The sequence below is a fragment of the Caloenas nicobarica genome, chromosome 23 (genome assembly GCF_036013445.1).
Source record: "Caloenas nicobarica isolate bCalNic1 chromosome 23, bCalNic1.hap1, whole genome shotgun sequence".
Classification (NCBI taxonomy): Eukaryota; Metazoa; Chordata; class Aves; order Columbiformes; family Columbidae; genus Caloenas; species Caloenas nicobarica.
In genome coordinates, this window is record NC_088267.1 from 6,264,617 (window position 1) to 6,291,627 (window position 27,011).

At 54.5% G+C, this 27,011-nt stretch overlaps 2 protein-coding genes across 4 annotated transcripts; both read left to right on the top strand.

The window, feature by feature from the left end:
* Positions 1-2,076: 2,076 nt before the first annotated feature.
* LOC135997806 (digestive cysteine proteinase 1-like) lies at positions 2,077-7,293 on the top strand. Its single transcript, XM_065650692.1, has 11 exons — positions 2,077-2,125; positions 2,598-2,657; positions 2,935-3,027; positions 3,191-3,363; positions 3,699-3,939; positions 4,665-4,866; positions 5,187-5,380; positions 5,572-5,663; positions 5,733-5,894; positions 6,297-6,486; positions 7,106-7,293. The coding sequence occupies exons 1-11, from the start codon at positions 2,077-2,079 to the stop codon at positions 7,291-7,293; spliced, it is 1,644 nt and encodes a 547-aa protein (XP_065506764.1).
* A 5,640-nt stretch (positions 7,294-12,933) lies between these two features.
* FAM76A (family with sequence similarity 76 member A) lies at positions 12,934-25,388 on the top strand. 3 transcript variants are annotated; one of them, XM_065650560.1, is made up of 10 exons: positions 13,090-13,200; positions 14,444-14,508; positions 15,181-15,235; positions 15,804-15,956; positions 16,235-16,392; positions 17,164-17,250; positions 17,908-18,039; positions 21,526-21,661; positions 22,113-22,214; positions 23,402-25,388. In XM_065650560.1, exons 1-10 carry the CDS (start codon positions 13,120-13,122, stop codon positions 23,486-23,488), a joined length of 1,056 nt encoding a protein of 351 aa, XP_065506632.1. In that variant the 5' UTR covers positions 13,090-13,119; the 3' UTR covers positions 23,489-25,388. The 3 variants fall into 3 exon arrangements, with proteins under 3 accessions (XP_065506631.1, XP_065506632.1, XP_065506630.1); XM_065650559.1 differs by lacking the exons at positions 13,090-13,200; positions 17,908-18,039 and adding an exon at positions 12,934-13,012 and having other exon boundaries at positions 23,402-25,387; XM_065650558.1 differs by lacking the exon at positions 17,908-18,039 and having other exon boundaries at positions 23,402-25,387.
* Positions 25,389-27,011: the final 1,623 nt, after the last annotated feature.

The following is a 27,011-nucleotide window of genomic DNA, read 5'->3' on the forward strand; positions in this document are numbered from 1 at the left end:
GCTGTGGGTTTGCTAATAAACCCCTGGAAAAAGCCTGGTTTGCTTCTGCGGGAGGGATTCCATTGCCGCCCATCCACCTCTGCCCTCTTTGCAGACCCCAGCGTGTGACTCCTTTGTCCCACGCACACAGGTCCCCGTCCCCAGGCTTGTTTTCTCTGTGCCGTGGGATGGCGGGGGCCCCCCGGGGAGGGGACGGTGTCTGGCTGGCAGAGCCAGCTGGCTCTCGCAGACACCCAGGGTGCGGGGAGCGGCTCTTCCAGCCCGATTTCTCAAGGTGGAGCACAAACAACCCCAGGGATTTCTGCTGAGATGAGAAATTCCTGGCGTGGGGTGTTGGGGAGCGGGGGGAGGCATCCACCCTCTGCCCTACTGCCCGGCCGCCTGTTGTGGCTGCAGGGAGGGATGTCACGGGCGGTGTTTGCCCACGCCACGGGCCAGGCTGCCCCCACCCTGGGGCTGCTGCCCTCCAGAAAATGGCACTGCACACCGTGACCTGCACTGGGGAGGCCAAAGATCAAATCCTGGGGTCATTTTAGGGTCCCTCAGGACAAGAAAGCCCTTGAGGTGCTGGAGCGAGTTGAGAGAAGGGAATGGAGCTGGAGCACAAGTGTGATGGGAGCGGCTGAGGGAGCTGGGAGTTCAGCTGGAGAACAGGAGCTGAGGGGAGACCTTCTGATCTCTGAACTGCCTGAAAGGAGCTTGGAGCCAGGGGGGTCGGGCTCTGCTCCCCAGGAACAAGCGCCAGGACCAGAGGAAACGGCCTCAAGTTGCGCCAGGGGAGGCTGAGGTTGGATCTGGGGAACAATTTCTTCCCCAAAGGGCTGTGGGGCGTTGGAACAGGCTGCCCAGGGCAGTGCTGGAGTCACCATCCCTGGAGGGGCTGGACAGACGGACATGAGGTTCTCAGGACATGGGGCAGTGCCAGGGCTGGGGGAACGGTTGGACATGATGGTCTTGAGCGGCTTTTCCAACCAAAACGTGTTTATGGTTCTATGACCTTGGCACTCCCAGTTTGGACTGGAGTCCTCCTGGGAGAGCGGGGTCGCTGCAGGAGGGTCCTGCAGACATGGTGGGACGTCCTCCCTGCCCTGACCCCGGTGGTCTCCCACCTTTCTGGGTGCAGCCCGGGCAGTGCTGGTGGGCCCTGAGGAGGTGCTGCAGCTCCAGGGCCATCAGCCCAGGGCTGCAGCCGATGCAGCCTGATTTGTCCCCAGTGGCACGTGCAGCCGCCCCCCCGCCGAGCCCTTATCAGTTTTGTTTTGGGCTGGGGTGGCCCCGTGGCACTCACTGTCACCTTGGGCTGGGCGCCAGCTGGGTGCGCAGCGAGCGGGAGGGGTGAAGGCCACTGTGCTGCGGTGACAGTGCTGCTCTCTCCTCCCCACGTCTGTTTTTCCATGCAGCTCCTGACATTTCATCTGCATCTTCCCCCTTTTTTTTTTTTCCAATTAAAAGCCCCTCATTGCAGCCCTGGGCTTGCATCTGAAGGATGCAGGGATGCAAACGGTCCCCACCTCCCAGTGCTGCCTGGCATGCGTGGGGACATGGGGACACCTTGGCTTCTGTCCCCGGAGGGTGGGGAGCCCCCAGAGGGTTTTTGGGGTGCCTGGCAGAACCTCACTGCATCCCCCACCCCAGGGTTTTGCAGGTGCCCCCCTGCTCGCAGCACCCTTCATGCAGCAAAACCTGGCTGCAAACTGCCCTGCAGGGAGGGTGGAGCACAGGGACACCCCCAGCACCCGCCCCAACCCCCCCCAATCCATGGGGCACCCACCTTCTCCCCAGGGAACACCCGTGCCATGGGGTACCAGTGCCCACAGGGCTCTGGGTCCCACCCTGCTCCCCCTGCCCCAAGCTCACGGCATTGGCACCCACCCTGCTGCAGGGGGGGGAAAGGGACCTGTGGGTCCCCAGAGAGGGGCAGGGGGGGCAACGTAAAGCCACACCTCCCCTTGGTAAGCCCCAGCCCAGGGAAGGATGAGGCTTTGCCCGTTGGCTGCCGGCAGCTCCCTGCCCACCCACCGCTGGGATTTAAGGCACCCGTGGGTGCAGGGCAGCAGCACGGGCTGGGGGTGCAGGATGGAGGGGCTGGGGGGGCTGCTGGTGCTGGGGGCTGCCATGCTGCTGGGTGAGCACCCCCCGGCTGAGCTCAGGAGGACATGGAGGCCGTGTCCCCATCGCAGGGTGATGCCACCCTGTCCCCCACCCTGGGCACTGCGGTGGTCCTGGGCTGCTGGGGGGGCCCTTTCCATGGGAGGGGCTGCTCTGTCCCTGTCCCCGCGGCCAGAGCAGTGGGCACGCTCTGTGCGTGGTGTATGGGGGTTCATAGGGGTGTTTCTCACACCCTGGGGTGTGGGGGGGGCTTTGGGGTGTCCCTAAGTGTGCGGGGGCTCTGGGGGAACCCAGAGACTGGGGAACGAGTGGGGACCACCAGCTTGGGGACCCCTGGTGGGAGCGCTCCCAGCTCTGCCAGCAGCATGGGCTCCTCCAGCTCTGTCCCCTCTCCCAGGGGACAGCCAGCCAGGGACCAGCCCCTGCCGTGGAGGGGGGCAATCAGCAGTGTGAAGGGGTTTGGGGTTTGTTTGTGTTTTTTCTTCTAGGAGCAGAGTGCAAAGCTCCTCTGGAGACACCCACGTTTGGGGATATCTATCATGTCACAGGTACTGCTCAGGGACGGTGAACCCCTCGGAGATGGTGCCCAAGGGGGTCCTGCACTTCCAGCCACTGGCTCCCACCCGACAGGCCCGAGCCGAGGGGCTCCAGTAGCCCCCCAAAACCTGGAGGTGCATCGCTGCCATGGGTGGGAGTAGGGGGTGACACCGCGGGGTCCTGGGGTGCTGCCTGTCTGTCCTGTGCCTCCCTCCAGGACATGGGCAGGGGGTCAGGGGATGTCTGCGGGGCTCAGCCCCCCCAAGCCCAGCCCCTCTGTCCCCACAGGAGTGATCAGCCTGCCCTATGCGGAGATCAGGGAGCCCTTTGAAGCCTGGTACAACCTCACCGGAGGGAAGAGCCGCATCGAGTACTACGGCGGTGGGTGCAGAGGGGGGTCCAGCCCCTACCCCTCACCATTCCCTGGACCCCTCGCCATCCCCCTCCTTCTGCCCCAGGACCTTTGGGTGCCCCAGCAAAGCCCTGGGAGCCACCACTGTGCCAGGACCCGGGGGCTTGGTTTTGACTACAGCACTGTCCTCAGGCCAAGTGGTCACCTACCAGTTTGGCTCCATCGAGCCCTTCGGTGCCAGCTTCAAGGTGACCCCCGAGACCACCGAGACAGAGGTCAACGTCCGCAAGTGCTTCCGCATCAACGGCACTGACAGGGACCTCGTTGCCCCGCAGAGCGTCTTCCCCAGCCTGGAGAACTTCAAGGTGAGCTCCAGACGTGGTCCCCTGGGACGCGGGATGGGGCAGGGGAGGGGACAAGGGACACCCCATGCGTACGGGCTGTCTGAGGGTACCTCCCTATGAGGGTAGAGCATCTTTTCCTGGCTGGAATGGGTAAATACAAGGTTGGATGTGGCTATGGGTGATGGAGGTGGAGGGGTTGCATCCAGCTTGGCATGAAGCAGAATGGGTGCATGGGGGGAGAACTATCACTGCCAAGTGCCCGAGCTCACCAGGGGTGCGGTGTCTGTACCGGTGCCACCGTGGCACCCCAGTCCCCGCCACGGCACCCTGGTCCGCAACGCGTTCTCTGTGCCCAGCGGGTGCGGGAGGAGCGTTTCCGCGGGCAGCGCTGCACCGTCTGGCAGAACGTCTCCTACTGGGGCCACAAGAAGAACGTGTACACGCTGCGGGTGGGCAGCTCTGCCCACGGCCCCGTGCCCCTGCACTACGAGGTGAGGGGCTTCAACAGCCTCCTGGGCTCCCACTACGACAAGTACGAGATCGAGTATTTCTCCTTCGGCCACCGCTTCCCCCCCAGCGTCTTCCATCTCCCCAAGGGTGAGCATCCCTTTGTAATTTGTTTTTTTGAGCTTGATAATTTGAGTGAATTGATTTGGCTGGGGGGAAAAAAAAAAAAAAGCAGGGAGAAATGTAATGTTGATTAACCTGGGGGGTCCAGCCTGGAGAACAGGAGCTGAGGGGAGACCTTCTGATCTCTGAACTGCCTGAAAGGAGCTTGGAGCCAGGGGGGGTCGGGCTCTGCTCCCCAGGAACAAGCGCCAGGACCAGAGGAAACGGCCTCAAGTTGCGCCAGGGGAGGTTGAGGTTGGATCTGGGGAACAATTTCTTCCCCAAAGGGCTGCGGGGCATTGGAACAGGCTGCCCAGGGCAGTGCTGGAGTCACCATCCCTGGAGGGGTTGGACAGACGGACATGAGGTTCTCAGGACATGGGGCAGTGCCAGGGCTGGGGGAACGGTTGGACTCGATGAGCTTGAGGGGCTTTTCCACCTAAAACAATTCCATGATTCTGTGATAGCTGGGGTGCTGTGGGTGCTTTGCCGGTGCTGGCTCCTCCATGCCGGAGCACAGGGCGCTGGGTTGGATGGTGGGTACTCGGGGACCAGCTCTGGTGTGGGTGCAGATCCCCCCTGCATGCTCATGTCTATAGGGGATGGACAGCCCCTATGGTTTTGGGGGTCACCATGCCCTGCATCCCAGCCGGGGGCCAGGAGAGCCCGTCCCCGCTCGGAAGGCATCAGCCGCCGTCCGTGCCTCGTGGCAGGGATGCAGTGTGAGCAGTGGCCCGTGACTGGCCCCGAGCATCGCATCGTGGCCAACCCCATGCAGGAGTTTGTGGGGAGGGCACCGGAGACGGACCAGGTCCACCACCATCTCTTCCACCACTACAAGGAGCGGTTTGGGAAGAGCTACAGCAGCGAGGAGGAGCATGAGCATCGCAAGCACACCTTTATCCATAATATGCGGTACGGGATGCCATGGGGATGGTTTGGGGCGTCAGGGATGGGGTGTCCAGCATGGTTCCCTGCTTCGCTCTCACAGGCTGTCCCCCCGTGCTGGGCACTGGTGAGGCTGCACCTCGAATCCTGGGGTCAGTTTTGGGCCCCTCACAACAAGAAAGGCCTTGAGGTGCTGGAGTGAGTTGAGAGAAGGGAACGGAGCTGGTGAGGGGCTGGAGCACAAGTGTGATGGGAGCGGCTGAGGGAGCTGGGGTTAAAGGTTGGACTCAATGACCCTGAGTGTCTCTTCCAACCAAAGTTATTCTGTGATTCTATGTCGGCCGCAGGTTCGTGCACTCGCGGAACCGCGCCGCGCTCTCCTACACGCTGGCGCTGAACCACCTGGCCGACCGCACGGCCCAGGAACTGGCCGCCCTGCGGGGCCGCCGGCGCAGCGGGGACCCCAACAACGGGCAGCCCTTCCCCAGCCGGCTCTACACCGGCCTCATCCTGCCCGAGAGCCTGGACTGGCGCATGTACGGTAGGTGCAGGGCCTGGGGGGACAACGGGGGGGTCTCACCGCTGGGGTGGTGCGGGGCTGCGACGCGGGGGGTGCGAGCGCTCCCCATCCCGGCCGGCGCAAAGTCCACGCGAACCGCCCCGCTCCCCATCCCCTCCGCCTGCCCTCACCCCCGGTGCCGCCCCGGCCTCCCCCCGCCCCGCTGTCCCCAGGCGCTGTGACCCCCGTGAAGGACCAGGCCGTCTGCGGGTCCTGCTGGAGCTTCGCTACGGCGGGTGCGATGGAGGGTGCGCTCTTCCTCAAGGTGAGGGCAGGGATGGCCGGGGCGCCTGGACGATGCCCGGCCCCGGCCTGCAGCGTGTGTCCCCCCCAGACCGGCGTGCTGACCCCCCTGTCCCAACAAGTCCTCATCGACTGCGCCTGGGGCTTCGGGAACTACGGCTGTGATGGTGGCGAGGAGTGGCGAGCCTACGAGTGGATCAAGAAACACGGTGGCATCGCCACCACCGAGTCCTACGGGCCATACCTGGGGCAGGTGAGGGTGGCAGCGCCACTCAGGGGGGTGTCCAGTGTCACCCCCTCCCCACTTCTTCCCCCCAGGCTCTCCCAAATCAGCCTTTGGCAGCAGGTGGAGGCTTTGGGTCGTCTTCTTCTGGTGACGTTCTGAGTCTTCTTCTCTGGAGACATTCAAAACCCGCCTGGATGCCTTGCTGTGTAACCTCACCTAGGTGTTCCTGCTCTGGCAGGTGGATTGGACTAGATGATCTTTTGAGGTCCCTTCCAATCCCTAACATTCTGTGATTCTGTGATTTGCTTTGGTTTATGGATGCTCCATCCGAGTTGTCCCCGCTCCCTCCTTCCCCGTCCCTGGGGTGGGTTGGACCCCCCCGCCTGCCCCAGGACTCTGGTGCCACCTCAGCCTCCCCGTTGCCCCCAGAACGGCTACTGCCACTGCAACCAGTCGGAGCTGGTGGCCCAGCTGGCCGGCTACGCCAGCGTGGAGCCGGGCAGCGCCGCGGCGCTGAAGGCCGCGCTGGTGAAGCACGGACCCGTGGCCGTCAACATCGATGCCTCGCACAAGTCCTTCGCCTTCTACGCCAACGGCGTCTACGAGGAGCCCCGCTGCGGTGAGTCCTGCAAGCCAGGAGCCTCCGTGTCCCCCGCATTGGGGCTGGGATGGGCAGAAATCTCTGTAGGGTGGGATTTCCCTCCCCGTGAAGCTCCCAGACAGAGGATACAGGGCCATTCGCTGCATTGGGAACAACCTCCAGCTCCAAAGGATGTGCTGGAGTCAGTTGAGAGAAGGGAACGGAGCTGGTGAGGGGCTGGAGCACAAGTGTGATGGGAGCGGCTGAGGGAGCTGGGGGTTCAGCTGGAGAACAGGAGCTGAGGGGAGACCTTCTGATCTCTGCCCGAAAGGAGCTTGGAGCCAGGGGGGGTCGGGCTCTGCTCCCCAGGAACAAGCGCCAGGACCAGAGGAAACGGCCTCGAGTTGCACCAGGGGAGGCTGAGGTTGGATTTAGGAACAATTTCTTCCCCAAAGGGCTGTGGGGCATTGGAACAGGCTGCCCAGGGCAGTGCTGGAGTCACCATCCCTGGAGGGGTTGGACAGACGGACATGAGGTTCTCAGGACATGGGGCAGTGCCAGGGCTGGGGAACGGTTGGACTCAATGGGGCTTTTCCACTCAAAATGATTCCATGATTGTGTGATTGTGTCTCACATTTTTTTCTCTCCTCCCGGCCAGGAAACGAGACATCAGCGCTCGACCACGCGGTTCTGGCCGTGGGCTATGGGGTCCTGCACGGCAAGAGCTACTGGCTCATCAAGAACTCCTGGTCCACGTACTGGGGCAATGACGGCTACATCCTCATGGCCATGAGGGACAACAACTGTGGTGTGGCCACTGCTGCCACTTTCCCCATCCTGGCCTGATGGGACACAGCTCCATGTCTGCCCTGTCCCCCTGGGCAGCTCCAGATGGATGTGGGGCTGGCAGAGGGATGTGGGGCCCCGGCGGGGGCTGTGGGGCAGAGGGGCAGCTCAGCCAGGAGGTTGGAGGATGCTCCCAGCCCTCTGGAGAGCTATTTTACCATTTTGGCAATAAAAGCCTGTAGAAATGATCCTGTCTATCATGCCCTTGGGGTGTGCAGGCTGGATATTGGGTTCATTTTTCGGGCTCTGATGTCCTGCTCATGTCCACTGCGGGGACGGAGCTGGATGGGCAGCCCAGAGCTCCCAGGTGAGGGCTGTTGGTTCTGCCTTCCCAGTTCAAGAGCCCAATTAGCGGCTGGGGAGGGAGCCTACAAAAGGGGAAAAGGCAGCCCTGGCTTCTATCAGCGTACACAGGCTGTATCTTCCCCCAAAATGGGGTTTTGGTGGTTGAGAAGCAACATTCCCCATGGCTACACCCGTGCTTTGGACAGCAAACCGCTGTTTGCCGCAAGCACCGATCGGCAGCACCCGGGGATCGGCGCTTCTTTCCAGGAGACACGATTGCTCCCGATTGAGGGTGGCAGGTCATAATATTTTCTTGTTTCCTTTTGCTTGTTCACCTGCTTATTTTCCAATTTGCTGCCCTGATTTCTGGAGTGGTCTTTAATCATTCTCAGCAGGGGCACTGACTCGAATTCACGGCTGGGAGAGAAATGATCACTGCGCAGGAATAATGTGGTTTATTCTGTGGGAGTCCAGGTCTCCAGATCTTTGATTCCCTTGACTGCAGTCAATAAAAATGCACTTTGACTTCCAGGGAACCGTGACTTTCAGGCTCCCTTTGGATGGGTGATGTTCTGAATTTGCTGCTGAACACACAGGTGGCTTTGAGAGCTGAAGGTTTTCCACCCCCAGGAAGCATTTAGCAGGAGCCTGAAATTTTGCATTTTGTGGCATTAGGGACAGCAGCTTCTGAGCGTGGGTAGTTAAAGATGGCTGGGAAATTAAAAAAAGATCCTTTTATTATATTCGAAAAAAGGAGAAAATAAGAAAGGACATACCTGAAGAGAGATTTCCTGTTTCCAGAGCCAGATTTGGGCTCTGGCTCCCAGCCTGGGGGAGCTGCAACCTCCAGATTTCCCTCAACACCCAAATCTCAGAGTCACTCCAGGTTTTGCCGAGCACAGCAAAGAACAAGCCCTCTGAACCTGGCTTTTTATGGAAAGCAAAGCTGGCCTAAAGGTTTGCGTTTCCTTTGGAAGTGGCACATTGCCTGCAGAGCTGGAAATGTGGGGCATGGGGGAAACTCCCCAAATTTGATACCTAGACAGTGAAATAAATACCAGCTGAGGCTGGTGCTTTATGGGGAGCGAGCACTGAGAGGAGTTGGCACTCACCTCCCATGTATCCCCTTGAAAATCCTGTCGTCGTCTTGGTCTGCAGGGTGAAACGGTTCGAGATGTCTCCAGAGGTCAGCCTCATGCTGAAAGCACGGGATGGGAGGTGGACCTTGGTGGGCAGCTTGCAGTCCTGGTATTTCTCACAGTCTTCTGCCACCTTCAAGGTCTCCTCCTTGTTCAGCCATCCCCTCTTGGCATCTGCCAACCACAAGATTGATGCCCAGGTGCTTAAACTGGGCACGTGTTGTGTTTGCACACGAGGTGACACCTTTAGAGACAGTCCCAGCTGGTGGTGGCTTTCATGCTGGAGGTGGGAGCTGGTGTGGTCACCCCACAGGCTGTCCTGAGCCGCCGTGTTTGTCCATCCTGGAGAAGAGAAGCTCCGGGGAGACCTCATTGTGGCCTTTCCGGACTTAAAAGGGGCTGATAAGAAAGATGGGGACAGACTTTTGAGCAGGGTCTGTAGTGATAGGACAAGGGGTGAGGTTTTAAACTGAAGGAGGGAGATTCAGGCCAGAAATGAGGAAGGAATTGTTGGCCCTGAGGGTGGTGAGAGCCTGGCCCAGGTTGGCCAGAGAGGTGATGGCTGAACCATCCCTGGAGACATCCCAGGCCAGGCTGGACGGGGCTCTGAGCAACCTGAGCTGGTGCAGATGTCCCTGCTCGTGGCAGGGGGGGCACTGGGGGAGTTTAAGGTCCCTTCAATCCAAACCATCCTGTGATTCTATGATAAACTGGCAGAGTGATGATTGTTCCTTCTGCCTGTCCCGGAGCAACTCGTTCCTTGGGATGGGGACGGGAACCTTGGGGTGATCCCAGCTCCAACCCCCCCAGCCTGGCAGAGCCCAGCGCCGGCCGGGACACGGGGATCGAGCTGAGACAGAGCTCAGCGCCGCAAACAGCTCCCGAGAGGCATTTTTGTTTCCAGCAAAACAGCCTCTCTGTGGGTGAGAGCGTCCAGATCTGTGGGATCAATCTGTCCACACATCCAGAAATTCAGGGTGGGCCGAGTTTGCCAAGCTAAATTACTCTCCGAGGAAGGGCGGCCGGGATTTCGGCTGGGATTTCAGCTGGGTTTGGTTATTGCCCTGCCCTCGCTGTCCTGGACACGGCGTTTCCCTCTGGAGGCAGCTGTGCTCGGCGCAAACCTCTGCACAGCAATGCCAGGTGGCCAGAAAAATGTGTTCCAGCCCCAAAAAAACTGGCTGCTTTTCAGCGCTGGATGAATTATCTGTGAAAACCTCTTACGGCTCGCACAAAACAAGGTAATTATTCAGAAAGCAGGGGACGCGGAGAGAGCCAGAAGATGAAAATATTATCTGTTAGTGATTTACAGGGAACCACAGACGGTGTCAAAGAACAACAGCTGAATCCAACTTGTTTTGGCAACTTCTTGGCTACCAAATGTTCCCAGACGACCCGGGGGGGCTGATCACAAGCTCTCCCAGGCCCTGGAGAAGGGGCTCCCGGGGGGGTTGGATGTCAGGACAGAGCTGGGGGGTTCACGGAGGGAAAGGACACGTGTTGTGGAGCCCTGAGGTTTTAGGGGGGCGAAGGTTGTGGTCCAGGGAGAGGCCACCTTGTTTTTGCTGATAACTGGAGCTTTTTGGGGATACAGATTTTGCATCCAATGCAATTGTCCCCCTGTTCTGGCCACTGCTGAGGCCAAACCTCGAACCCTGGGGTCAGTTTTGGGCCCCTCACAGCAAGAAAGCCCTTGAGGTGCTGGAGCGAGTTCAGAGAAGGAAATGGAGCTGGGGAAGGGGCTGGAGGAGGAGGACAAGGAGGTTGAGGTTGGATCTGGGGAACAATTTCTTCCCCAAAGGGCTGTGGGGCATTGGAACAGGCTGCCCAGGGCAGTGCTGGAGTCACCATCCCTGGAGGGTTGGACAGACGGAGATGAGGTTCTCAGGACATGGGGCAGTGCCAGGGCTGGGGGAACGGTTGGACTCGATGAGCTTGAGGGGCTTTTCCAACCAAAATGATTCTACAATCTGAATGGTTTTCCCAGCTCTGCAAAGCTCCAAACTCTACTGCGAGGCTGCCCTGGAAAATCACCGAGGCAGCGGCTTTTTAAATGTTTCTTATTACACTTCCTTCGGTAGCAGTGTTACAAATGCTCTTCTTTCGCCAAACGTTTTTCCCTTGGTGACCATGACTGCTCTAGCAGGTTTGTTATTCATGTTCTGAAACGAAATCGTCCCTTTGCCTTCAGCTCCAGAGGTTTGCAACCCCCTCCCTTGACTTTTAGGAGTTGTTTTATTTCTCATAACAAATCTTTCAGAGCGTTTACGTTTTCCAGGTGCGTTGTCAAACCCCAGAAATCCGGGCAGCCCCAGCCCTCCACCTCCGCCCGATTTCTCCCCAAAAACCCTCTCCTCGGAGCATCACAGCCCTGGGCAGCGAGGAGAGGTTTGTTTTAAAGCCGTCGCCGCCTCTGCCAAGCTCTGCCTTCTGCTTCCACCGCCTGGTGTTTCCCAATCGCCACCTCGCAGCCAGCACAACGAATTTCATGAAATTAAGTATTTCTCCTCCATGCAGCATATTTGCCCGGTGATTATAACTAGTCCCCGAGGTAGCCAAGCACAGCAGAATTTCATTTTAATATGCACACCCACGCAGACTCGCTAAAAACCCAAGACACTCCCCCGGTCCTTCTTGGGAAAGGCTGAGTGCTGCAGGGAGCATCTCCTGGTTCAGCTTCACCGCTCGCACTGGGAACACGCTGTCATTTGGTGTGGAAAAAATTTAAAAAAAAAAGGTGGGGAGTTTCCCAAAGATTTCAAGGGATCCCTGATGGCCTGAGAACGAGCAGGGTGTAAGAACAGAGGAATGTCAGGCAAAAAAAGCGGAAAAAAGACCAGATCATACTGCTGTGGGTTTATTAGCAGAACCATGAGTAGTTACTGCCTTTTGTTGACTCGATCTTGGCTCTATAGAGTGAACTTTTAACTCCAAAATGCCTTAATTCCCCCCATTTGTTTGGGCAGGCAGCACATACATGAGCTCACAGCATCTGTTCTGTGTCGCGCTGTAAAAAATGACAACTACTTGATTACAAAAGAGCAATTACTCAGTGCGTGTGCAGCGCACAATATGCTCTCACTGCAGCGACTGGAGTCCAACCTCATCCCTGCGATGAAACGACGAAACGGAGGAAACACCTTCCCAGCGCCTGGAGCTGCAACGCTGCCCCAACCCGCAGCAGATCCACCCCAGCGGCCACAGCTGCTGGAGCAGGAGCAGAGAGGGAAACGAGTTCAGGGGGAGGTTTTCCTTTCGCTGCAGACACCATTTCCTACGTCGTTCTCCCTTTTCCTCCAATTCTCTTTCCCTCAACCTCTCAGGCAGTTTTCCCTCACCCCCCTCACACGCACCAGCTACAGATCCACCTTATTTCAGCCCTGCCACTCCCCTCCTAAACCCTCCCCCTGCCCTGGCCTGGCCCAGCTCAGACTTCCACAGAATCCCAGAATGTCAGGGGTTGGAAGGGACCTCAAAAGCTCATCCAGTGCAATCCCCCCGCCGGAGCAGGAACACCCAGATGAGGTTACACAGGAAGGTGTCCAGGCGGGTTGGAATGTCTGCAGAGAAGGAGACTCCACAACCTCCCTGGGCAGCCTGGGCCAGGCTCTGCCACCCTCACCAGGAACAAGTTTCTTCTCATCTTTAAGCGGAACCTCCTGTGTTCCAGTTTGCACCCATTGCCCCTTGTCCTATCGCTGGCTGTCACCCAGAAGAGCCTGGCTCCATCCTCCTGATACTCATCCTTTATATTATTTATAACCATGAATGAGTCACCCCTCAGTCTCCTCTTCTCCAGCTCAGAGCCCCAGCTCCTCAGCCTTTCCTCACACGGGAGATGCTCCACTCCCTTCAGCATCTTCATCAGCTCAGCCCCTTTCTCCGGCGCAGTTCGGCTCCTTCCACCAACCCCGGCCTGGCCTGGCCCCTTTTCCCAGCCCCGGCCCGGCCCAGTTTAGCCCGTTTCCTCAGCCCTGGCCCAGCTCAGCTCGGTCCTTTCTCCAGGCCCGGCCTAACCCAGCACAGCCCAACCCACTTCCGGGTCCCTCCCGCAAGGCCTTGTGGGCCAGGCCCCCACCCACGCGCGCCCTGTCGCGCGACCTGCCCGGCGCCGCGCGTGGCCCCGTGACGCGTCGCGCGGAGGGGCGGGGCCGGGCTGTTGCGTCACCGCGCTGCGCGCAGCGCTCCCCGCGTGACGTTAACGCTTCCCCAACGCCCGCGGAGGGAGGGGGCGGCCCCGCTCCTCCGCCTCGCGGGAGTGACGGCCGTTTTCACCAATGAGAAGCGGCGGAGGGGTGAGTGATGCTACGCGCGACCAATGGTAGGAGAGGAGCGGCGGGAGGGCGGAGCCGGGTAGCCGGGCCGGGCCGGGCCGGGCTGCGCCTGTCAGCGGGGCGGCGGGATGGCGGCGCTCTACGCCTGCACCAAGTGCCACCAGCGCTTCCCCTTCGAGGCGCTCAGCCAGGGCCAGCAGCTCTGCAAGGTCTGGGGCGGCCGGTGGAGCCCGGGGAGACCGTGAGGGGACTTGGGGGAAGGGGACTGGGCGGCCTGTCTCTGAGGAAGCCGCTTGGGGGGGCAGGGGCCGCTGGAGAGCTTTCGTGAGGGGGCTTTCGTGAGGGGGGTTTCGTGAGGGGTGGCTTGTGAGGGGTGGCTTGTGAGGGGGGTTTTGTGAGGGGTGGCTTGTGAGGGAGGTTTTGTGAGGGGTGGCTTGTGAGGGGTGGTTTGGAGGGGATTTGGAATAAGTGGGGGCCGTTTGTGAGGGAGGCCTTGAGGGCATCTAGGGCGGGTGCGGTCTCGGGGTGGTTGGTTGGTGCTAATCGAGGAGCTGATTGTCGCGGGAAGGGGGGGGGCGTTGGGGCAATCTGTGGGTGCAGAGTGGGCAGTTGGGGGCTTTGTGGTTGGGACCCTGGGAGCATTTGGGAGGTTTTGGGGGGCTGGAGGCATGGGGGCTGCTGGGGAGGTGTGTGGTATTGAGGGGTCACTTGGGGGGGCTGTTTGTCAGGGGCACCTGAGGGCACTTGAGGCAGTTTGGGGTGCTGGGGGTACTTGGAGAGTGTTGGAGAGGGAGTCATGGGGGAATTTGGGGAGAATTGGGGACAAGTGAAGGGCTGTTCGTGAGGGAGGCTGTTAGCGAGGGGAGAGGCCTGGGGGATCCTGGGGCGTCTGGGAGGGTCTGAGGCCATTTGGGAGAAGCCTTATAGTATTTGAAGGAAGGAGGTGGGTCTTGGGGTACAGTTTGGGTGGGGAAGGATGAGATCAGGGCTGGGGGGCAGAATATGGAGTAGCCTGGGATTGCTGAGGAACACGGGGCAAAGCAGGTGGGCATAGGGGAACCTGTGAGGTGTGGGGTGAGAGAAGAGTGGGACCGCTGTCACTGTGGGCACAGGAGCCTGGTGGAGGGCAGAGGTGACAATAACTGCAGCAGGACTTTCTGTTCCTGCCTGGGGAGGTGAGACCAACCACTGTGACCCTTGTCTGTGGGCGTTGGGTGCAAATAAGCCTTCGTTACACGTCTCAAGTTTACTTCTGGCTCACCTGTGACACATGCCATGCCTGTCACCCTTCCTGTGCTCTCAGCCCTCGTAAGAGCAGCATTACTGTACAGGGAGGAAATGGTTTGAGTTTGACGGGTGAAATGGGAGCAGAGGTCAGCAGGTGACCTGGGATTTTGGGAAGCGGTATGCGGGAGAAGCACTGAATCTCACCCAATGCTTCTGTTGTTGCAGGAGTGCCGGATTGCGCATCCCATTGTTAAATGCACTTACTGCAGGACAGAATTCCAGCAGGAAAGGTAAATGTCACTGAGCTGGGGAGACCGATGATGTCTTTAGAACAGATGCACCTGCGGAACTGTAGTGTTTCCACATCTTTAACTGAGGCTTAACCTGTTGATTGTTGCTGTGGAAGACTTGGGGGACTTTTGACCTTCCTCAAAGTTCTGCTGGGCGAGTCGCTGTGCCTCTGAGGTGTCCTTAATTTGCACCATTTTCTTGGGTCTTAGTTTTGGTTAGTGCTCAGATGCATCTTCCAGTGAAGGATCCGGGTGCACCTTCCCACGAGTTTTCCTCTTCTCAGATTTCTAGTATCCAAAAATTATTTCCTTATGTGTTTCCTTCAGCTGTGCTTTTGCACTTTTGCAAGTTACATAGCTTACAGAGGAAGGATTAGTAAACCCAGTAGCTGCATGCAGGCACTGTGTGGGTTTTTTCCTGTGTTTATTAGGCAAATACATCTCTGTCCTGACTTGCCTTGATTACAAGATACTTCGCAGTAATTCCACTTTTTGGCAAATTATCCTCAACCAGATGGGGATAGGAAATGCCCTTTGATATGAGTCTATAGTGAGGATGAATACAACCTCGCCACTAGAGATGGAGCCTTTGGGAGACAGGGATCCTCACCACAGGGGCTGAATTTTCTTTGGGGAAGTTTTAACAGAACAATCTTTCCTTCTTTTGAACAGCAAAACCAACACAATATGCAAGAAGTGTGCTCAGAACGTGAAGCTGTATGGCACAGTAAGTGAGGGGGCTCGTTCTCACCAGCCTCTTTTCATCTTTTTTATCTTTATCCTGCCCAATCCCAGCGCAGTTTATGGGCTGGCTCTGTTGTTATAACATGACAGATCAATAATATGTGGGCTCAAGCATGAAGCTTTTACTTTTTCTCTCCTTTTAGTGCTGAAAAGAGCAGCTCTGCACCATTTTAGGCTAGGAAATGACCTGTTCGATATCCAATCGAAACAAGAGCATGCTTACACAAACGGAGATTGCTGCAGAAGCAATGATAAATCTTGCTTTCCTGGTTGTCTGAAATCTAAAAAAGAGTTTTTGATTGTTTCTATTTTGGAGTTATACATTTTCTAAAAATTTCATAGCACTTGATAAATGGTCTGGGTGCCATAGCTAGATACACTTAGTAGGAGACGAGGGGTCCAAATGTAATTATGACTCCTGGATCAGCATGATGATTAGCTTGAAACGGGGAAATAAAAGTTTTGAAGTGATGGGAAGAGAGAAGAGGACAGAGCGATGTATTAATGTAATTAGAAGGCACTGCTGTATCAGTTGTTCTTATTTCTTAAAGCCAAAACCCTGCCAGTACTGCAACATTATAGCAGCATTTATTGGAAACAAGTGCCAGCGTTGCACAAACTCTGAAAAGAAGTACGGACCTCCGCACTCCTGTGAGCAGTGCAAGCAGCAGTGTGCGTTCGACCGGAAGGATGACAGAAAGAAGGTCAGTATCGCTGTAAAAGAAGGCCAAAAAGGTAAAAGAGCTGATGACAGCGATTGTCTGTCCATCTCCTTCGCGTATTCTCTAGCATTTCCAAAGGGGGTGTCTCTCAGTTATAAAGGATTTTTCTGGAGTTGAGCTTTGTTGTCAGAGCTGTGTTTTGGAGCTGTTTAATCTCCAAGCTCCTCTGCTCCTTTGCCCAAAGGTGCTTCTTCTCTGTATTTGGTTTGTGGGCAGGAAGCCAGACCAAAACTTTTCCTCCTCTCTTTCTCATCTTGCAGGTGGATGGAAAGCTGCTGTGCTGGTTGTGCACGCTGTCCTACAAACGTGTCCTGCAGAAGACCAAAGAGCAGTGCAAACACCTGAGCAGCTCCTCCCGGGCAAGCCTGCAGGAGAAGGAGCAGTACAGCAGGCTCAGCAGTGGCAGCCACTACAACAGGTAACGTGCACGAGCTTTTCTGTGCGTGGGGTGAGCAAACAGGGTGCCTGGCTGCTCTACGCTCCTTTGGTGCACTTCCTAAAGCCACTTTTGAATCACAGAATCATTTTGGTTGGAAAAAACCCTCGATCATCGGGTCCAACCGTTCCCTCAGCCCTGGCACTGACCCATGTCCCTGAGAACCTCATCTCCGTCTGTCCAACCCCTCCAGGGATGGTGACTCCAGCACTGCCCTGGGCAGCCTGTTCCAATGCCCAACAGCCCTTTGGGGAAGAAATTGTTCCCCAGATCCAACCTCAACCTCCCCTGGCGCAACTTGAGGCCATTTCCCCTCGTCCTGTCTGGGCCTCCATACGTTGGTGGTGGGTTTTGGCAGTCATTTGTTGTTCAGGAGAGTCTGGCTAAGTCAGGCTTTACTAGTTTGCAAACCCCGCTGTTCTGGCGTAGGCTTGTAGTCCAACAGTGCTTCTTAGTGATTCAACTTACTGAACTCATACACAATTAAAGCTAAATTGCATTTGTAAAATTGAATGATGGAAATGTAGATTTTAAGTGTGAGTTGTTCACCTAACTACTGATCTGACTGACACCTTGTTTTCTGTTTATTTTTGGTCTCCAGCTACTCTTCAGGGAATGAATTTTTTATCATTCTTTCTTGCGCTAGGAAATCTTGTCTTAATAGGTTCAACGGGGGTGGGAATATTTATCTGCTTCTCTGTCTTAGACTGCAAGTCATTCAGGTTCTGACATACAATTTCCTAATTTTTCTAGCCAGAAAACCTTATCCACCTCTTCTATTCAGAACGAAATCCCAAAGAAGAAAGCCAAGTTCGATGCCATCTCTGCCAACGGTGACAGGTGAGCCTGTTACATGGGGAAATTGTGGGTGGGCGGTCACATTTGCTACGTTTATATAAGACAGAGTTTGCGAATCACAGGAAGCTCGTATGCGAGAGCAGGGATCTTGGGCTTTGGGACATCAAGGGGCTGTATTAGCGGTTTCCAAAACCCAGCAGGCCAGTGTGACTTGGCATTTAGACCTTGGTTTGAAGAGGAAAAGAATACCTAGTGCTTGTACCTGCTAGAAGAGAAACTGCTTCTTGGCTGAGCTCCCCAACAGTTCAAAAAACTGCAGCCAGATGAGCGTTGTCCTCTCTCTGCAGTTAGAGGCAGAATGGGGCTGTCAGCTGCACTGGAGAGTCGAGCTCTGTGGGTTTTATGATTTTGGGACTGTCAGGCTGGTCTGCAGGGAGACAATCTCAGAGGAGAGGATCAACACCCACCTCCCATTTCCCCTCCTGCCTTCTGGGGGAGGGACAATCAATCAAACAGCTTTGCCTGAAACCTTCCAATCCCATCCCACTGTCACGCGTTGTGCTGGATGATGTTGACACCAGCTGCGTGCACAGCAGAGTGGGATTCACTAGCAGAAACAGGAGATTGAGGTGGATTTTTATTTTTTTACCGTCTTGTACATGCATATTTTCATTCCTGCCTTTCCTCTCTGATTCTCAGCGTTCCTTCCTCTCCCGAGATGCTTTGTCCCCCTGCCCAGAGTGCCCCATCCACGTTGGCGCAGTGGGCTGCTTCCCAACAGAGTCTCGGTGCCCACCATTGTCCTGTTTCTCAAGGCACTGACATCCTGAAGTGAGATCACCTCTTGTTTTCTCCCCTCTTGCCCTCCCTCCCATGGAAACTCTCCCTCTCTTCCCAAACAGCAGTGAATTTTGGGCACGGACCAGAGCGTAACCTTGTTAGTGCCAAAGGGTCTGTTAAAGCCACTGGTAATTAATTAATCACTACCTACCTTGAATGTCTTTTCTTAGAGAGCGCAGGTTGCCTCTCTCCTATATTGACATCTTGTCAATGTTTGTGAAATGCGACGATGGGCAATAGAACTTGAATAATTTTGTAAGGCAGAGTGTTCTAAAAGACCGTTGATCATCTGAACAGTGTTTTCAGTTAAAAGTTGAAAAATTTTAAGGGTTAACTGTGGCTTGGGAGCTGTGGCTGAGTCCTGTCGAGGCTCCTGCTCACTTTGAGGCTGTAGGACACCACCATGTATTTTTATCTGCTCACTAAAGCCTGGGCTGAGACCTAACAACTCACTGCAACACCACTGCTGGCTTGAAAATTATCCAAGAAGCAAAAAGTCCCATGTTCTGGCATATGTGGCTCAGCCATTTGTTTGCAAAACAGGAGCAGGTATTAGAGGAATCAAACGCCTTTGTTTTGTTCTTGTGTCAGATGTTTTCAGCCTGGCCGTGGTCCTCACCACGGGCTTTTTTTTTTTTTTTGATGAATCCCAGTGACTGTGGGTAATTTTAGCAACTCCTGAAGAGCTTCAGCAACGTGCTGTGGAAAAGGCGAGCTGCAGCTGCCTTAAATAGACACATGGCTGTGTTACTTGAGTAGAATAATAACAGTGGTTCATTATGTATGTTTTTTGGAGTTGCCTGGGCACCCTGCACCCTCCGTTCCCTGCTGTGGGTGCAGACCCTGGGGCAGGAGAACACCCTCAAAGCCCCTGGTGTCTGTACCGGCTCTGCCGAGCGCCGAGCGGCTCTGGGGACAGCTGGTGGCCCGTCTGTCCCTTTTCCCCGCTGGGTGGCAGGGCCGGCTGTCACCTTCCCTTCTCCACAGCGTGCTCTGCAGCAGGAGCTGCCAAGGAGGGAATTTTTCCTGCTCAGGGTAATGTGAGCATCTCCTGGCACTCGTCCTCACCCCAGGATACAGCAGGAGGGAAGCTTGCCTGGACAGAGGAGTGGTGTGAGCAAGCGGTTGGTTTTAGCCAGAGGGAATAAGTGAAGAAGCCTTTTTTTCTCTGTGGCGGCTGTTTTTTTAATTCTTTCTTTCTCTTCTCCCCAGCACTGAGTGGGAAATTAAAGCTACTGTTAGTAACATGCCTGCACACAGCAAGGTACCAGAGCATCCGCCACCATCTTGCACAACCTCCACTCGGGGAAACTACTCAGGAACAGATTTAAAATGGAGATATTCTGTCGTAGTGTGCGTGTACAAACCTCTCCTGCGCTCGAGAGCTGCCCAGCGACACAAGCCCAGCACTAGATCTGCTGTCCCCAGAGACCTGCCATGTCCCATGGCGTGGGCTCTGGTGTCAGCGAGTTTTAACCCTGTAAGACTCTTCCCCTGTGGGCTACAGACCCTCAGAGCTGAGTTTTCCATTGCCAAACTCTCTCTCCTGGTGCCATCCTGTGACTGTCAGATCTGTGAAGCTGCCCCTGCTGAGTTCCCACCCCAGCACAGTGCTGGAAAGAGCTTTTTCTTGTGCCACATCCTTGCTAACCTGTCCAATCAATGCAGACTGTATTTTTAAATAGAAAATTGATTATTTCCAGGAGGAAACCCCCGTGTGAGGGGAGCAGCCAGTACGGAGGTGGGAGTGTACTTGAGAGAGGCGGCGATTTGACCCCAGTCCGCTCCACATCCCAGCTTTAGAACTAAATGCCGGCTTTATGACATGTATCGACCGACTCTGGAGGCTTTAAAAAAAAGTCAGGATTCATATAAACCTGTTAATAGCAGCAGCGCTGTCTGATAACAGCCGGACTTGAACTAATCTTCTAGGTGAAGCTTTGTTGCTTTATTTTATTACTGTTAAATTTTTATACAGCAATTTCAGGCGTGTGCGGCTGGGAGTGTCCTTGCCCTTTTAGCACCAAGAGATAAAAATCGGGCTTATCATTCCAGTGGTAAGGAACAGAACGCAGGCAAAGATCAGGTGAGCTCCCTGGGCCTGTGGCTGCAGTTTATTGTATCTTATGAGCTGAAATATTCCTATAGTGCACAACACTTCATGGCTACCCAGATCACCAGGTGTCTCGTAGGGAGGTTTATGAATTACCAGTGCAAGGCAGCGACTTATGCCCAGATAAGTTTTCAGCTGGTTGCTTGGGTTTAGAGTTCCTGGGGGTGTGCAAGTGGTGTGCTCAGCTATTTCTCTGTCTTCCTGGAATCTTCTCTGCTCTGGAGTGGTCGTGAAGCTTCTTCCTAAATTAACTCTGTCATGGTGGAATCAAAATACAAACGTCCAGTGTCTTTTTACCCCTTTTCCCCGCTGAGGACAGAGCTGACTTTAATCAAGGTGTCTCCCTTGGCTTTGTTTGTTTAACTTGGAGGTTATTTGTTTCTCTTTCATGTTCCCTCCTTGCCAGAATGTTTGTTTACATTTAGTGAAAAGTTTTGCTGGGCATCCAGGGACTGAGCAAAGAGAGTTCCCAAGTGGTTGCATGAACTCTGATTGCTGTCCACAACTCCTGAGTTTGATAAAGGACCATTAACTGTTTACAGGGTTGCTGCAGACGCTGGTCGATGGTCACCCATAGAAGTTCTATGTCCCTGCTGATCAATAACACAATTTGATATGTCACATGTAATCCCTCTTGTCTGTCATACCATGTTATTCCCAAATTCCATGTGGCAGCCAAGGCAGGGATACAGGTAACTCCTGCATCCAGGGAGTGACCATCACCCTGTGCTGGGCACTGCTGAGGCCAGACCTTGAACCCTGGAGTCAGTTTTGGGTGCTTCACGCCAAGAAAGCCCTTGAGGTGCTGGAGCGAGTTGAGAGAAGGGAACGGAGCTGGTGAGGGGCTGGAGCACAAGTGTGATGGGAGCGGCTGAGGGACCTGGGGGGTTCAGCTGGAGAACAGGAGCTGAGGGGAGACCTTCTGATCTCTGAACTGCCTGAAAGGAGCTTGGAGCCAGGGGGGGTCGGGCTCTGCTCCCCAGGAACAAGCGCCAGGACCAGAGGAAACGACCTCAAGTTGCACCAGGGGAGGTTGAGGTTGGATCTGGGGAACAATTTCTTCCCCAAAGGGCTGTGGGGCATTGGAACAGGCTGCCCAGGGCAGTGCTGGAGTCACCATCCCTGGAGGGGTTGAACAGACCAGAGATGAGGTTCTCAGGACATGGGGCAGTGCCAGGGCTGGGGGAACGGTTGGACTCGATAATCTTGAGGGTCTTTTCCAACCAAAATGATTCTCTAATTTGGAGGACACAACGCGTGTCATTAAATGATTTCCATTTTCCTTCCAGTGCTGTCTGTGGGAGCTTCCCTGTGTCAATGAAGAGAAGGGGTTGCGATGAGTCTTTCTCTCTTCTTTGTTGCAGTTTCTCTCCAGACCTCGCCCTGGACTCTCCTGGCACTGACCACTTTGTCATCATCGCCCAGCTAAAGGAGGAAGTGGCGACTTTAAAGAAGATGCTACACCAGAAAGATCAGATGATTTTGGAGAAGGAGAAGAAGGTACAGCCCTTGGCTTTCTTCCCCCTGCAGCGTGCGGACATGTTCACGCAGATCACACTCCAGGGGAGTCTGGCTTTTTATCTTGGAGTGAGCAAGAGAGTTTCTGGCTCTTTCCAGGCTGCCTCCTTTCCAATGTTGAAGACGTTTTCTGGACCCACCCAGGAGATCTCATTTCATAAAGGGTCATTTCCTGACTGCTGTCCCAGAGACCTCCATGTGGGGGAAAGACTGAGAAAAAACATGCTGCTCTGTGCAAAAAGAGCACTGGTTGCTCCTGCTTCCCTGTGCTGCTCTGTGAACCAGTTCTCTTGCTGGGCTGCCCCTGCCCACCCCAGCACATTTCCAAGCTCCTCCAGTCTCACGCAACCTCTGCAAAAGCATTTTCTGTGGCAGGGTGCATCTGGGGTGAAGGTGTTTGTTTCTTCTTCCAGCTCACTTGTTCTTTCTGCAGATCACGGAGCTAAAAGCCGACCTGCAATACCAGGAGTCGCAGATGAGGGCAAAGATGAACCAAATGGAGAAGACGCACAAGGAGGTCATGGAGCAGTTACAGGTGACAGCATTGTTTTTATTTGCTGAGCTGTGCCGTACCCAGGAGTGACTGAGGACACCCTGATCACAACACCCCATGAGTTTCTGCACAGACAGCTCTGCTAACGTGTCCCAGCCCTGTCCCACAGCCCCTCCCCAGCTCTGTACCATCTGCAGTGCGTCATAACCCCTATTTATATCCTCCTTGCTGCTCTCTACTTGGGTTCAGACTCACTGTATTGTAAAGTGCTGTGTTGTGTCCCCTGTGGACTAAAAAGAAACCATCAAACTCATTTTACCTATCGCCAAATTCAGATTTGAACCTGTTTCTCCAGACAGCAGAACCTTTGTCAGTTCCCTGCACCATTCTTAATGTGATTTATGTGACCGGTAACCAGAGAGAACAAAGCTCGAGGAACATTCGGTAGTTCCTTTAGCACTGTATCTCTGTAGTGCAAAAAAAGAAATCCCTGAGCTGGAGGGAACAGGGAGAGCAGGATTCTTGTCACGGCCACGGAAACACTGGGCAGACTGTCAACATAAACACGCTCCGAGGCACCAAAGAGATCGGGTCGAAGGAGACCTGGTTTCAGCAAGGAAATCAGACACAGAAATGAACTTTGCACCCTTTAATTACTCTGAGGTTTATAATGATCTAAAGCCTTAGCCATGAGAAATGGCAGGGGATAAGACAAAAGGCTTATGTTGCCCCTGAGAAAACAGCCTACAGTAAAATGTAGGTGGCGTGTGAAGACACTGAGGGTGAAGCTGGAGAGCCGTGAGCTGCTTCACCCTGCGGTTTGGAATAAGCGGGGGCAGGGGAAGCTGGTCCCAACCTGCCAAACCAAGAGTCGGGATGCGGCCTCGAGTCACCAGAGTTTAGCTTTGTGCGGTGGCCGGTGCGAGGAGAGGGGGGAAAGCCCGTCCCACTGCCCTCGTGCGTGTCCTTGGCTGGTCTCACACGAGTCGCGCGTTTGTCCCCTCTCGCCGTGGAAGCCGTTAACTTCTCGCTTACAGCGGGGGGACGCGAGGGGAGGGATGGGAAGAGCCTTTTCGAGGTGGTTAGAGAGGAGATGCTGCACTCGAGCTCGTGCTGCCGTGCTGTGCAGCATCACCCTCCTCCTCTTTTGTCTGCGTGTCCAGGCAATTCTAGGATTCCTAAAACTAATGATCCATGCCATTAAATACCCATTTTCACTGTGTTTCCAGGCCAAGAACAGGGAACTCCTGAAGCAAGCAGCTGCCCTATCGAAGGGCAAAAAGCCTGAGAAGTCAGGAGCGATCACCTCCCCTTAAAACCGAACTCCCACATGGGAGCTCTAGCCAAGGAGTCTGGGAGACTTGCCTGATGGCTGGAAGTAAAACCTCCGCGTTGTCGCTGCCGTGGACCCGATGGAAACACCTGGCGTGTGTTGCCTTTCGACAGCAGGCGTGAGCGCGTCTGCTTTCCATCTCTCTCGAATTACTGATCTGATCCACGGGGAGAGGTCCCAGCCGTCCGAAATCCCCCCCGAAGTACTGTTTTTTGGATGAAATGTTTGGTTTTTTTTTTTTCCTAACCAGTTACTGCCACTGCCAACCCTTTTCATTAGCAAGCAGGAACCTGCTGCATTAGAGACTTCTCGCTGGTTCCTGACCGGCTGCTGGGAGGCGATAGCCGTGGCCGGTTGTTACGCAGATAAGACGGGAGCTGCGTGTGGTGGGAACTTGATTTTTTTTTTTTTTCCTGGACCCTTCCCTCTTCAAAAGGAAGCCGATAAATCACCAGCCCAACAGATGTTACTGGAAGGTTGTGCCACTGCTGAGAACGGTTGATCCAGCTTTTTGAAGATGCTTCCAAAATGGAGGCTGTGTATTTATCTTGGAAGTTTATTTTGGTTTGGTTTGTTTTGTGGGGTTTTTTTTTCTTCTTTTCTATGTCAGCTTGGCAAACCGAACTGCCTAGTTTTGTGTTTTCTTGTTTTGTTATGAGAGCTTTTGCATTGGGAGCCAGAGCATAACGATACAGACCCAAACCCACGCCGTTTTTCCCCCCCTCTGGTGACTTGGTGACCTTTGGGGCATTGATGACTTCTGCAGCTTGGTGTGATCAAGCGCCTCTTACCCTTTTTCTTTACAGGAGGAGAGTTCAAGGTTTGGATGTTCCCTCCGTCCCTGGATCGAGCTCACCCTCTTCTCCCCTTTCCCTGCCCTGTTCCCTTCCAGGCGCAGGAGCCAGTTTGGCTCCAGGAAAGCGCTTACTCAGGCAGCACCCCAAGCCAGGGAGTGGTTTTTTGGGGCTCTCCAGGGACTTTTCTCACTGCTGATTTAAAAAAAAAAAAAAAAACAGCAGAATAAAAGGGCTACGAAAGTTCCCTGTACCAGGGATGTACCTCTCCAAAACAGCACAGAGGCCCTTCCAGCCAGGCCAGGTCCCCAAGCTCCGGCTTTTTGGGACGCAGGGTGAATAAAAAGCACTTGGCCGCTGTGGAGGGAGGGAAAGCACCGCAGGCTCCGGGCACCTCGTTCCATCCAGGCCTGAAGAAACATCTCAGGGCTCAGAGACCATCAGGATGGAGGAGCAGGAGGTGAAACCTTAGTGCAGAGTCGAAGGTGGGTTGTGGAGAAGAGAAATTGTCTTTTTGCTGCAGGGCTGGCTGCTCTGTCAGGGGTTTTGTTGAGGCTTTGAACTAGAGATTGTGATTTTTATATTTTTTTGCATCCTTTATTTCATTACTTTTACTCAAAGGCACTTTTTTTGAATGGTGGTGGCTTCCGGTGTGGAAAGAGCTGCTGCAGCATCACACGCTGCCAGGTGGGCTTTTCTTCTTTTTTTTTTTTAAAAAAAAAAGACACTTCTGATTTGAAAACAAGAAAAAAAAAAGAAAAAAAGTTGTTGCACTTCGCCAGAGTGTGACAGCAGGAAAATACCTAATTTTATACTTCCCACGTTTTTAGAAAATGAGGTGCATTGGTGGGATTTTTTTTAAATGGGGGCTTTGCTTTTTTCGCTTCCCTCAAGATACAGAAATAACTAGAGGGAGGAAGGCCCTGTATATACTGTTATGGGGGAGGTTTGTGATAAATTGATCCTGCGGTTGAGTAGCTGATGATTTGTAGTAATAACCTTGTTTCTTTGTATGTTTGTAATAATGCAGATTTTAAAAGGGATGCTTTGATTTGTACAAAACTCCGACAACTGTAAAAGTGTTTTAAAAAAAATCCTCATCTGTGTCTGATACTTTCTCTTTGCCTTAAAGAAGAGGAAAAATGACTCAACCAAAGCGCCTTTCCCTGCCTGGAACTGATTGATCTCCTGCCTGGTCGGAGCGTCAGTCGTGGGTCTGGTGCGTGTGGGAAGGAGACGTTGTTTTTCTATCGTTTGCTTCATTCCGACTTTTGTTTCTGTCTTTAAACCCTCCCCATCAAGCCTGTTGCCAGGATCCTCGTTACTTGGTTACATCCCGCTTCCCAGGGCCCATCCGGCTGGATCCGACAAGATCATTCTCTATTTTCTTCCCCAGCTGCATAAACGAAGCCAGAGCACAAAAACAATTTGGTTTTGGTAGGAAACAAAAAGACAAGAGGATCAGGAGGTTGGTTTTTTTAAAGATACTGATGCAAACGAGGTGAGCAAACACCATTTGCGTCTCTGGAGTCTTCTCCTTATCCCAGCCATGAGTCTGGAGGTAAAAAAGGCTGGCTTGATTTTTTTAAGCTAATTTTCCAGCAGAAAGTTGGTAGTGAAAAACTCTGGAGATTTCCATTTGGAAAGGTCCCTCGTCCCGGGGCAGGGCAGAGGAGCTGCTGCCGGTGGTGCAGGATGGGAAAAGGCAAACCCAGCTCTGTTTTAACATCACAACAGCTTTTCCAGCTCAAAATAACCTTCCCATATTAGATTTTTCAAAGCCCGGAGTTGCACACAGAAAATAGCCATTTTTTCTAGGAATTGTTTCTTGTGACCAATACCCAGATTCATAGTTAAACGCAGGGAAGAAAAAAAGTTTCTATGAGATATTTTTCACCAGTGTTATTCCTCCAATCTCTTTGTTATTCTCCTAGTCTCTCTGGCTTCTTGTGCCTGTGAAAGCGGAGGATGATGGTCTGTGCCAGTCGGGGTTTTCATCCTGGATTTGCCAGATTTTGGAGAACCCCAGTATGGGAGCGACATCAACTCGGCACTGAAGCTCCTGCAGCCTCGTTGAGTTTTTGCAGCTCAGGGTGATGCCTTGTACAAGCACCTGTGCTGGATTAGACCAAAAATCTGGGCTAGTTAGAATCATAGAATCATTTTGGGTGGAAAAGACCCCCAAGATCATCGCGTCCAACCGTTCCCCCAGGCCTGGCACTGCCCCATGTCCTGAGAACCTCATGTCCGTCTGTCCAACCCCTCCAGGGATGGTGACTCCAGCACTGCCCTGGGCAGCCTGTTCCAATGCCCCACAGCCCTTTGGGGAAGAAATTGTTCCCCAGATCCAACCAAATTCCTTCAACCCAGGCAGAGGCTGCTGGGGAAACCTGGGGAGAGGCTGCAAAACCAGCCCAGTTTGGTCAGTGTGTCCTTCCCACCACGTGATTTCAGGTTTCCAGAGCTGGACGTTCCATCTGCAGCTTTGAGCAGCTCCTCGTCGCTCCTCCCGACGCTCATTTTCAGACAAAAGTGCCTAAATCACGAGCTCGCAGCCTGTCGTGACTGCCAGGTGAACAGCTCGCCCCGTGCGAGGTGGGGAGCTCGGCAGCTTATCCTGGTTAGTCACAGAATCCCAGAATGTCGGGGGTTGGAAGGGACCTCGAAAGCTCACCCAGCCCAATCCCCCGCCGGAGCAGGAACACCCAGATG

Excerpts from the sequence above, each read along its gene's own strand:
- LOC135997806 (XM_065650692.1), top strand. The coding sequence starts at position 2,077 with ATGGAGGGGCTGGGGGGGCTGCTGGTGCTGGGGGCTGCCATGCTGCTG. Across the intron at positions 3,364-3,698 it reads CCAGCCTGGAGAACTTCAAG|CGGGTGCGGGAGGAGCGTTT; the intron begins GTGAGCTCCAGA and ends CTCTGTGCCCAG. Across the intron at positions 3,940-4,664 it reads CGTCTTCCATCTCCCCAAGG|GGATGCAGTGTGAGCAGTGG; the intron begins GTGAGCATCCCT and ends GCCTCGTGGCAG.
- FAM76A (XM_065650560.1), top strand. The coding sequence starts at position 13,120 with ATGGCGGCGCTCTACGCCTGCACCAAGTGCCACCAGCGCTTCCCCTTC. Across the intron at positions 14,509-15,180 it reads ACAGAATTCCAGCAGGAAAG|CAAAACCAACACAATATGCA; the intron begins GTAAATGTCACT and ends TCTTTTGAACAG. Across the intron at positions 17,251-17,907 it reads ATCTCTGCCAACGGTGACAG|CGTTCCTTCCTCTCCCGAGA; the intron begins GTGAGCCTGTTA and ends TCTGATTCTCAG.